Source organism: Moschus berezovskii, chromosome 1, assembly GCF_049115385.1.
Source record: "Moschus berezovskii isolate FMDL1 chromosome 1, NW_MosBer_1.0, whole genome shotgun sequence".
NCBI classification, from domain to species: Eukaryota; Metazoa; Chordata; class Mammalia; order Artiodactyla; family Moschidae; genus Moschus; species Moschus berezovskii.
This window is the reverse complement of record NC_142460.1, coordinates 121351093-121363564: the sequence shown is the minus strand read 5'-3', so window position 1 is coordinate 121363564 and position 12472 is coordinate 121351093. Positions and strand designations below refer to the sequence as shown.

The 12472-nt window shown below is 37.3% G+C and overlaps 1 protein-coding gene across 1 annotated transcript in view; it reads left to right on the top strand.

Annotated features, from left to right (window-relative positions):
* Positions 1 to 12472, top strand: part of LOC129551748 (uncharacterized) — a 691626-nt gene that overhangs the window by 445798 nt on the left and 233356 nt on the right. The window contains exon 5 of the mRNA XM_088833084.1: positions 112 to 234. Within this exon, the coding sequence (XP_088689210.1) occupies positions 112 to 234 (123 nt within the window). The remainder of the gene's footprint in view (positions 1 to 111; positions 235 to 12472) is intronic.

The window sequence follows — 12472 nt, the reverse complement described above, 5'->3', positions numbered from 1 at the left end:
AGGTCAAATGATGATGTCATGCTGTGATGGTATATTTTTAGGAGAGCAATTGAAGTCTTTTTGTGTGTCTAGCTATAGGAAGCTAATTTCTGTTTACATATTCAATTGCAGATATAAATGAATGTAGCGCTGACAATGGTGGCTGTCAGGACCAATGCTGTAATACAATTGGCAGTTATTACTGCAAGTGTCAAGCTGGCCAGAAGCTGGAGGAAGATGGCAGAGGATGTAGAGGTAACAGTTGGGACTGTTTGCTTCCTGATAAGAGAGAACATCTATGTAATGCAAAAGAGAGGGGTGTCTTTGATCCAGAGCCAGTTGAAATGCCTGTGCTGAATGTTGTCTAGAGCACAGATCTTCCTCTCATGTCTAGATTACAAAATTGTAACCCTAAGAACACTTCAAGTAGCTTATTATAAGAAACATATGATTATACGCTGGTTTGGCTGTGTCATGTTCTGATTATGGAATTTCAATCGTTCATTTAAATCCCTGGGTAAAGTACATATTTGTGAAAGCATTTTGTTTAATTCTAAAGTGAAAATGGTGCTTATCATAAAATACTTGTGTGTTGTTACAATAGAAATAAAGAGATGCAAAAGCAGCCACAGGAACAGTTTTTGATATACAATTAGCTTTTCCCCCACAAACTTCCATTTTCTGACTCCTTTTAAAATTAATTCCCTCCTTCCTTTATTTATTAATTCATCATTTTGTTCATTTGACAGTCATTGAGTTGCTGCTCTTTATCAGGCATTATTCCACGCTCTAGGGATATAAAAATTAATGAGAAATAAATTCTGCCCTGAAGGAGCTCACTGATTAGAGGCAAAGATTGAAACATAAGCCAAAAACTTTACAGAATAGTGTTTTAAGACATTATAGAATGAGGTTAAGTGCATTGGATTCAAAGAGACCTGGATTTTAGTCTCAGCTCTGTCACTTACAATTTCTGTAACCTTGGGCATGTTATTTAATCTTGCTAAGACTCTTTCCCCATCTGTAAAATTTAGGATAATTGTAGCTCCTAAAACCACAGAAGTTGCTGTGAGAATTAAATAAGATAATGCATCTAAAGCACTTAGCATAGTGAGTGGCTATAGTAGGTATTCAAATGATAACTCTGAATTGTACCCTAATTTATGACCACATTGTTTCCCGGATTGGGAAAGTAACTGGGACCAGAGACCACTTCCTTGTCTTCTTCTAAAAAAGAAGAGATACCCAAAATATGATAATCTCTTATACCATGCTTTTTAACTGTCCTTTCTGACTTTTTCCCTACCGATTTTTACCATTTAAATGCTTGAGCATTTAATGTATTCAGCCTTTTTCTTTAGATCACATAGAAATGCATTTATTTGGTTTCCACATTGACCTTACAAAATCAAACTCAATTTTTCCCTTGACAATGTCAATTCCTAATGGTACATGTATGAGTAAGTTAATGGGAGAAAACAAGAGAAACAAAAGTCATCCCACTGAAGGTGTCTTGGACTGGGCTGTGGGTGTGTTGGAATTGCCAAGACAAGACAAGTTTTGGATGTGAGTAGGTTGGAAAATTTCTCAGATTCTCAGGAAGCAGTGCAGCTCCTTCTCTTCTGGACCATCTCTGACACATAGCAACAGGATGGACTGCAAGTAGACAACCATATGTTTGAGGGTGACTACGTCTGGAACTTTCTGAGACAAGTTTCATTCCAGGCATGGTCCTCTGCCTGTAAGGGTGTGCATTTATAAAGGCAAGTCCTAAATTCAACCAGGTCCTTTTTCATTCAAGTGAGATCATCTTTATTTCTGATGAGACTGAAATGATGTTTTCAGTATGGATTCAAAATCAGAGAACCAGAGGGATCACCACCTCATGGTGTCCAAATGATAGGTAAGCTAATGCCCACTGAAGTTAGCATGATCTGCCTGGATAGAATATTATTTTCACACCCTCTCCACTGCCTGACAGCACTGAACTCTTTGTTTCTTTTTGGCTGAGTATTATTATTATCAACATGATCATTATTATGATACATTTGAAATGCCAGTAGAGCAATTAGCTGTGTTACGTTTGACAATTATTGTTGTTATTTTTATAGCAACTATTAGTCTGGTAAGGCATGTTAAACTTTATTTCCACTGATTTATTTATATGCAGTTATTTCATATTTTAATTGAAATTAGTCACTCTTCATATAAATAGCATATTTAGAGAAGTGATTTCCATGCTTTCATATAACTGATGTTCATTTCTGCACAGTATATAAGAGTAACTTGGGTTATTTGGGAGAACTAAGAGTTTGACACTGAATTAACAGTGACTTCCTATTTACTGAGATGTAGAACTGGGGTTGATGGTGTGGGATGGAGCAACTTGCCAATAAAGAACTACCTCTCTCAGTCCCATACTTCCTAGCCTCTTTTCTTATTCATTCCTTTGAATGACCGTTTGATATATCTAGTGATGTTAATGATTCATTTTGGTGGACTGTTGAACATGCAATGATCACAGATCATAATTTAATAAAAATAATAAAGTTGTTTTGAAAACAAATCTATCCTAAAGCCTACTATCCTAAATGCCCACTGCAAATGGGCATTTCAATTCATGTGAGGCACTAATGAGTCATTCATGTGTATTTACTTGAATGTGTATTCAAGGGAACATTTCATGCAAAGATGGGCTCGATAAAGGACAGAAATGGTATGGCCCTAACAGAAGCAGAAGATATTAAGAAGAGGTGGCAAGAATACACAGAAGAACTGTACAAAAAAGATCTTCACGACGAAGATAATCATGATGGCGTGATCACTCACCTGGAACCAGACATCTTGGAATGTGAAGTCAAGTGGGCCTTAGAGAGCATCACGATGAACAAAGCTAGTGGAGGTGATGGAATTCCAATTGAGCTATTTCAAATCTTGAAAGATGATGCTGTGAAAGTGCTGCACTCAATATGTCAGCAAATTTGGAAAACTCAGCAGTGGCCACAGGACTGGAAAAGGTCAGTCTTCATTCCAATCCCAAAGAAAGGGAATGCCAAAGAATGCTCAAACTACCGCACAATTGCACTCATCTCACACGCTAGTAAAGTCATGCTCAATATTCTCCAAGCTAGGCTTCAGCAATATGTGAATCGTGAACTTCCAGATGTTCAAGCAGGTTTTAGAAAAGGCAGAGGCACCAGAGATCAAATTGCCAACATCCGCTGGATCGTGGAGAAAGCAAGAGAGTTCCAGAAAAACATCTATTTCTGCTTCATTGACTATGCCAAAGCCTTTGATTGTGTGGATCACAAGAAACTGTGGAAAATTCTGAAAGAGATGGGAATCCCAGACCACCTGACCTGCCTCTTGAGAAACCTGTATGCAGGTCAGCAAGCAACAGTCAGAACTGGACATGGAACAACAGACTGGTTCCAAATAGGAAAAGGAGTACGTCAAGGCTGTATATTGTCACCCTGCTTATTTAACTTATATGCAGAGTACATCATGAGGAACGCTGGGCTGGAAGAAGCACAAGCTGGAATCAAGATTGCCGGGAGAAATATCAATAACCTCAGATATGCAGATGACACCACCTTTATGGCAGAAAGTGAAGAGGAACTCAAAGGCCTCTTGATGAAAGTGAAAGAGGAGAGTGAAAAGGTTGGCTTGAAGCTCAACATTCAGAATACCAAGATCATGGCATCTGGTCCCATCACTTCATGGGAAATAGATGGGGAAACAGTGGAAACCGTGTCAGACTTATTTTTTTGGGCTCCAAAATCACTGCAGATGCTGATTGCAGCCATGAAATTAAAAGACGCTTACTCCTTGGAAGGAAAGTTATGACCAGCCTAGATAGCATATTGGAAAGCAGAGACATTACTTTGCCAACCAAGGTCCGTCTAGTCAAGGCTATGGTTTTTCCCGTGGTCATGTACGGATGTGAGAGTTGGACTGTGAAGAAAGCTGATCGCTGAAGAATCGATGCTTTTGAACTGTGGTGCTGGAGAAGACTCTTGAGAGTCCCTTGGACTGCAAGGAGATCCAACCAGTCCATTCTAGAGGAGATCAATCCTGGGTGTTCACTGGAAGGACTTATGCTAAAGCTGAAACTCCAATACTTTGGCCACCTCATGTGACGAGTTGACTCACTGGAAAAGACTCTGATGCTGGGAGCGATTGGGGGTAGGAGGAGACGGGGAAGACAGAGAATGAGATGGCTGGATGGCATCACCAACTCGATGGACATGAGTTTGAGTGAACTCCGGGAGTTGGTGATGGACAGGGAGGCCTGGCGTGCTGTGGTTCTTGGGGTCGCTAAGAGTCGGACACGACTGAGCGACTGAACTGAACTGAACAGTAAAGGTTGGTTGGTTTCAAAGACTATTGGCTTGAATGCTGATGAAATAGAATTAAACAATCATTTAAGGAGACTTTTTCTTTGCATTTATATAAATTGTATTGAACTACTTGAATTGATTTTTAAAATACAAATCAGAATTTTAGCAGACATTTATTGTAGCATTAACATACATCTAGAGTCTACCCTTTCAATGGAATTGAAACATTTATAAATGGTTAATCTTATTCCTTAACCTTTTCTCTAAAGAGCTATAAACTTGTGGAAAAGGCTTCTGATTAGCTCAGGTACATGAGTATCCCCGTTTTTCAAGCATAGTAATGAACCTAAAACACAGTTTCTAACTCACTCTACAGATAGATTATTATAATGTGTAAATTAAATATACAAATAACTGCATGCCACTGAAGAGTATACTGTGAGAGTATATATATATATAATTTATATATAGATGAAGGACATAAATTTTTCTTCTTTATTTTGTTAATATCGGGTAAAATATTTGAGACTTTTCAAAAATGCGACCATCTTTGCATTTCAGGAAAAAAATAGAACTGGGTTTTGTCATTTTATTTGCTATTAAATCCAATTTGCTATAATTTTATCATATTTGCATCTATAACCATGAGTGAAATAGGCCAGTAGTTTGTGTTTCTCATTTGCTTTTTCTGGCAGTGGTTCTCAAATGGAGGAATTTTGTCCCCCAGAGACATTTGGCAATGTCTGAAGACATTGATTTTCACAACTGAGGGGAGGGAGTACCATTGGCATCTACTGGGTTGAGGCCAGGATACTGCTAAATGTCTTCTTCTCTTCCTCTGATTGTACGTATGCTGGACCTTATTCTGTCTCACATGCTGCTTTCATATGTTCTATTTTCTTTTCTCTCTTTACTACATATGCTCAGTATTACTGAGTTTCAAATATCAACAATTTAACTTTATATCTTTAGAAGTCTCATTTTTCTCAAATCAGTAAGTTCCTTTATGTTGTATGTTCAGTTTTTATACTTATATCCTTTTCTTTTGATATTTTGCACATAGCTATTCTATATTCTGTGTCTGATGCCAACTTCTATGGTCCTTATGTGGGAGTTTAAACCTATTGCTTCTTATTTCCAGGCTACAAGTTAGACTCTTTTCTTTCATGTTGCATATGCTTCTCGTATAAAACTTCTCACAGAGCACTATATTTGTTTAAACATTTAGACTATCCAGAATTACTTACAAGATCAGGACTATCTCCTAGGTAAGAGTCATGTCTTATCACTTTTTCATAACCACATCACAGGTGTCTAGTGCCTAGCAGAATTCCATAAATGCTTACTGAATGAATGACTAGATGAAACGGTACATGTCCAACCAGTCAGAAATGCATACAGACATAGTCAGTACACCTTTATTCATTTCCTTATGTACAACTTTTAATCATGCTGGGTTTGTCCTTTAAAGTCTGACTAGTTAAACCATTTGGTTATTAGTAGGTCTGTGTAAATATTTGCTGATAACAGATCTGTTCCATTTGAAAGGGTAAATCACATTTTTACTTTTAATCTTTTTCTCCAGGTTCCACTTTAACAAAAATCAAGTTGCTATTTTTTCTACCTCCACCTATTTTGGATTAAATCTCAATTCAAAAGTCAAGCAGGGAATACACATTTGTTAACGTATCTTTTTATATACTAACACCTTGCATCAGCCTAATATATAATATGTGCTCAATTTTTTTTCATTTTTCTTTCATTTTAAAAAAATTTCCTCCTTTGCTTTATGTTTGCTGAATATAAAAATATGTGTGAGGTGGTTATCTTTCTCTCTCCAAGGAGCTGTCCCAGCTCAATAAAGGAGATGAGTATGAGATAGTATAACATAACAGGAGTAACTATGTGCTGCTGCTGCTGCTAAGTCGCTTCAGTCGTGTCTGACTCTGTGCAACCCCATAGTCGGCAACCCACCAGGCTCCGCTGTCCCTGAGATTCTCCAGGCAAGAACACGAGTGGGTTGCCATTTCCTTCTCCAATGCATGAAAGTGAAAAGTGAAAGTGAAGTCACTCAGTTGTGTCTGACTCTTCACAACCCCTTGGACTGTAGCCTACCAGGCTCCTCTGTCCATGGGATTTTCCAGGCAAGAGTACTGGAGTGGGTTGCCATTGCCTTCTCCAGTAACTATGTGCAGACACAAGGAAAATGCTATGGGAATTAACCACAGAATGAGATAACCCACTGTTGAATCAAAAGGGGCTATAGGGAACAGTGAAACTGAAAGTTGCTCAGTGGTGTCCGACTCTTTGCGACCCCATGGACTTAGTCCTTGGGGTTCTCCAGGCCAGAATACTGGAGTGGATACTGTTTTCCTTCTCCAGGGGATCTGTCCAACCCAGGGATTAAACCTAGGTCTCCCACTTTGCAGGCTGATTCTTTACCAGCTGAGTTCCAAGGGAAACCCAAGAATACTGGAGTGGGTAGCCTATCCCTTCTCCAGTGGATCATGGAAAAGGGACAGGCACTAAGTCGTGGGGCTGAACCACATTCCTTCCACTTCTTTAATTTCCTTAAAAAAAACATTCTTATCAGAGTACTACTTCATACTACTTGTCCCGCTGTCTCTCTTCCTTCTTGTTTGACACTGGAAGGCATCTGAGATTTGAACAGCAAAACTGCCACTGCCACACCACACCACAATCATTCTTTGTAGAAACTCTGGATGTTTTCTTAAATATCTGTGTCTCTTCATCTAGAGAGAAAGAACATATAATTCAAATCTGAAACTCTGCTATGAAAAATGGAAATCCACTTTATCTCTTTTGAAGTTAATCTTTTAACTAAAGTCCATCATTTCTCCCCTAGTAATTCAGAGTAATCGTTTCAACACCTCAGCTTTCAGCTAATACATATTACAGTCAAAAGTGTATTTGGAAGTGAAACAAGCTGGAAGAAACCGTAACTGATACAGATTCTCCAAGATGAGCTGGCCCACTACCCAAATTTCATTAGAGGCACAGATCTATGGCATAGCTCCTATAGGTGGGGCTTCCCTGGTGGCTCAGATGGTAAAGCATCTGCCTGCAATGAGGGAGACCAGGGTTTGATCCCCGGGTCAGGAAGATCCCCTGGAAAAGGAAATGGCAACCCACTCCAATATTCCTGCCTGGAAAATCACATGCATGAAGAGCCTGGTGAGTTACAGTCCATGGTGTCACAGAGTCGGACACAATTGAACAACTTACATTTTCTTTCCTATAGGTGATCCCAAAGGAGAGACACTGGGAAAAAAGAAGTCCCCAAAGTATAAGGCTGATAAGCAAGACATTGCTTACAGGGGCTTCTTGTTGGTAATACGCCAGGACAAAAATCCTAAGGCAAACCTATTGCCTCAGTAGCTCCTGCCACTTGCAAAAATGATGAAACAGAATAGCCAATCAGGACAAATGTCTGTATGGGAGTGTGTGGGAATGGTGGGCAGCAAGGGACCTTCCTTCCCAAGTTTGGCTCATGTTCCCTAAATTTTACTGTTTATCAGGAAGCATAATATAAATGTATTATTCTTAAGAATAAAAGCTTTTAGTTTCATTCACAATTATTTTGAGTTTCTCTATTTGATCTTCTTAAAAATGAGCTGATCTTTCTGAAAAAATATATTGTTACATTTTTCCTTTTTTTCTAAGAAAAAATCCCCAACTGAAGCACCCTGCCTGAATTCAGATTTTTGTTTTCCCTATATATATATATATTTGGCAATATGGAATCACACCCTCCAAAAGATCGATATGATCCTGTATTCTAAAGAGTGGTCTTTTTCTGTTTTGTTTATAAGTTCATCTGTATTTTTTTAAGATTCTGCATTTAAGCAATAGCATATGATATTTGTTTTGTCTGGCTTACTTCACCTGGTATGATAATCTCTAGGTCTCCATGTTGCTACAGATGGCATTATTTTCTATGGCTGAGTAATATTCCTTTGAATATATATATATATACCCCACATCTTCTTTATCTATTCATCTGTTGGTGGACGTTTAGGTTGCTTCCATGTCTTGGTTACTGTAAATAGTGCTTCAGTGAACATTGGGATGCATGTATCTTTTCAAATTGTGATTTTCTCCAGATACATAATGGCAAGCCACTCCAGTACTCCTGCCTAGAGAATCCCATGGACGGAGGAGCCTGGTAGGCTGCAGTCCATGGTGTTGCTACGAGTCAGACATGACTGAGCGACTTCACTTTCACTTTTCACTTTCACACTTTGGAGAAGGAGATGGCAACCCACTCCAGTGTTCTTGCCTGGAGAATCCCAGGGATGGGGGAGCCTGGTGGGTTGCCGTCTATGGGGTCGCACAGAGTCGGACACGACTCACATACATAGAAAATAAATGTGGTTCTAAAGGGGAAGTGTGGGAGGGATAAATTTTAATTAGGAATTTGAGATTAACATATACACACTACTATGTATAAAGTAGATAACCAACAAGGACCTACTGTATAAGACAGGGAACTGTATTCAATATTTTGCAATAACCTATAATGGAAAAGATTCTGAAAAAGAATATATAATTATGTATAATTCAGATACATACATATATATATATATCACTTTGATGTATTCCTGAAACTCACACAGCATTGTAAATCAACTACACTTCAATTTCAAAAATGTACTTCATAAACAGCCACTATCTCCTCTCCTAGTCATGTTTTTACAGTTGTCTAAAACAAATTTTCACTTTTGATGACTGAATAAAAAGCAATTTAAGAGCAAAAAATAAATAAATAAATAAATAAGGAGTGGTCTTTTTAGACCTGGGAAATGTGGAGGTTTGGTTCCTACCTTTCAAGACCCATATTATTTTCTGTTACTGTCATAAATAGTAATGGATAACTAATTTTTAAGATTTATTTGCTATAAGAAATTTGTCATCAATTTTTAAAACATAGAAGCATCAATTTCTAAATAATGGAAGGACTCGTTAAGGGGAACCCTAAATATATATGTGTTTAATTTTTAATCAGGAAATAAGCCAGTTAAAATTGACTTGCTGTTTTGCTATTGGTTTTCATGTGTTTATTTTCAGTGACCTTCTAAAGATCAGAATTTCCTCACTATAGGACCTCATAGAGAGAATTGAAACCACTCATTTCTGAAAAAAAAAAATGTATACTTTAATTCATAAATTCAGATTGTTTGTTTTTATTATTTATTCTAGTTCTTCATTTACTCATAGACCTCGTCTGCACTCCTTGAATACAGGTAATATCGATATAAAAAGACATCACTCATTTTATTTATTGTGGATACGCTTGATGGATAATTCCACATGCATCACCAGTAAAAACCAAGCACATGAAAGATACATATTTATTTGTATTTTTACTTTATATCTTCTATACAAGTGTTTCTCTGGTAACAGTATATGCCTAAGAATAGGAAATACTGTAAATATGTAGTGTGCCATACTATTACAAACATTAACATTCATGTATTTTGCCATTCCCCACAGGTGGTAAAGATATATTTAAAAGAACCATATCTGAGAATTTTTCTAATTCTCAGTATTATCTTTGTTAAAAGGGGTTTTGTGGACCTCTGGCATTATGAAAGCTTATGGTTCTGTGATTGTTTTTCTGAATACTCAGGATAATTGATCATAAATTGTTATTTGCAGTCCGTCTTGTGGACTGAGAAAGGCAGCTAGATTTTTCTAAAACCTATTGATAACTCTCCAGTAATAGACAACCTGACAATGCTGAGTGTTCCTGCTTGTCATAGGAGATCTTCACTTCCCTAGCACACACCTGTGATGGGGAAAGGAATGAGCCTTGGTTGGTTCAAATTTGTCACTGGTCTTGCTGACCCCCATTTCTGGGTTGGGATGGAGACCCACAGAATCCAGCTTCCTAAGGCTTCCCTGACTGTGTGGGTATAAAAGGTCAGGAGCAGGAAGGAGGAAAAATGAGAATAATCCTTGAAAGGAGTGCATTTTATATGTATATTTATTCAGTAATTAGTGCTTCCCTGGTGGCTCAGCAGTGAAACATCCATTTGCAGTGCAAAAGAACATATGCAATACAGAATCAATCTCAGGGTCAGGAAGATCTCCTGGAGAAGGAAATGGCAACCCACTCCACTATTCCTGCCTGGGAAATCTCATGGACAGAAGAGTCTGGTGGGCTACAGTCCAAAAAGTCACAAAGAGTCAGACATGACTCAGTGACAACATCCACCCATGCTGTAATTAAGTACATGCTTCTTAGTTATAAATTTCTCTAAATTCTAACAAGCTTATAGATATGGGGCACTTCAAGTCTTACAGTATTCCCAGCAATAGCACAAACTGTTAAGTATAGTTCTAAAAGATATATATATTTTCTCTGCTTCATGTATATTTAATATATTTTGAGCATGACCAAAATGACCCTTGCTAATTAATCAAAAAATGTTGACAAACTAAGAAAAAAGGGTGATTATAAATTGCTTTTCACTCACGAGAAAATAAACTGGTTAAAGACAATTTGCTATGTATCTTTGAACAAGGTAACTATAATCTTTTGCATTTAAATCAGTGATCATAAAAGATGGCATGAGTGTAAAATTCAAGGGACCAAAAGACCTGAACATGTCGTCTATTTATATATAATTTCTATTGTGTTAAATAATCATCACATTTTGGAGGCTTGACTGAGTACTGGAAACATATTAAAACCACAGCTGAGAAAATTAGGTTAATTATAATTCATTAGACATTGTCCTTTTTAAAAGTGAGCTGATTTAATCCCTATTAAAAGCCTTAAGGCATGAGAAAGCAAAATAGGTATGTAAAAGTCTAGTGTTCTCAACGAAGAGAAGATACTACAGTTCAGTATGACCTGCAATGCATACAGGAATCACTCTGTGTGCTTAGTCGCTCAGTCATGTCCAATTCTTTGCAACTCCATGGACTATGGCCTGCCAGGCTCCTCTGTTCATGGGATTCTCCAGGCAAGAATACTGGAGTGGGTAGCCATTCCCTTCTCCAGCAGATCTTTCTGACCCAGGGATTGAACCCAAGTCTCCTTCATTGCAGGCAAATTCTTTACCATCTGGGCCAACAGAATCACTTTAGATCTTGCTAAAATGCAGATTCTGTTTCAGCAGGTGTGAGATCAGCCTGATAATCTGCATTTCTAACAGGCTTTCAGGGCAAGTGATTCTGTCATCATAGACCACCCTGAGAAGAAAGCCTTTTGTTAGCTTTTCTTTCAGTTCACTTGTTTAATAATTGTTAAGCCCTCGCTAATTAAAACAGGCCATAGGAGGGGTTACCAAATGGTGCGATACCTGCTCTTCTCAATATTTTAAAAACATTTTTTTCTTATTATTGTTAGCAATGATGACATTTGTTTCATGTAGAAAGACAAAAGGTGATAATAGTGATATATTACATTTGTGTAGCACTTTATACGGTATAATAAACTTTTCTTAAAAGCCCGTTTTATTGAAATATAATTCACATACCTTCCAATTAATTCACATACCTTCTTTTTGCAAGTGTACAATTCATAGTGTCTAATACATTGAAAAATATATATATATAGTTACTACCACAGTTGATATTAGAACATTCCTATCACCTTAAAAAGAAAACCTGTAGCACTGAGTATCACGTTCCTATCTCTCCTTTATTCCCCTCTAAACCTAAGCACCCACAAACCTACTCTCGGTCTCTATAGATTTCTCAATTCTGGACTTTTATGTGAATGTAATCATATAATATGTGACTTTTTGTGACTGGCTTCTTTCATATCAATTATAATACATGTCAGAATGTCCTTTTTGAGGCTAATGATATTCTATTTTATGGAATAATATTCCATTCATTTTTACCACATTTTTAAAATCCATTTGTCAATTGATGGACATACGAGTTATCTCCACCTTTGGGCCATTATGAATAATGCTACTATCCATATTGATATGCAAGCTTTTTTCATGTACATATTTTCATTTCTCTTGGGTATATACATAGGAATGGGACTACAGGTTATATGGTAAGTCTGTGTATAATTTTTATGAAGCTTTAAATGTATTTATTTTTCTTTTAGATAAGATTTAGAAATATATGTATTTATATGGGTATGCATATGGATAGATACACATCAA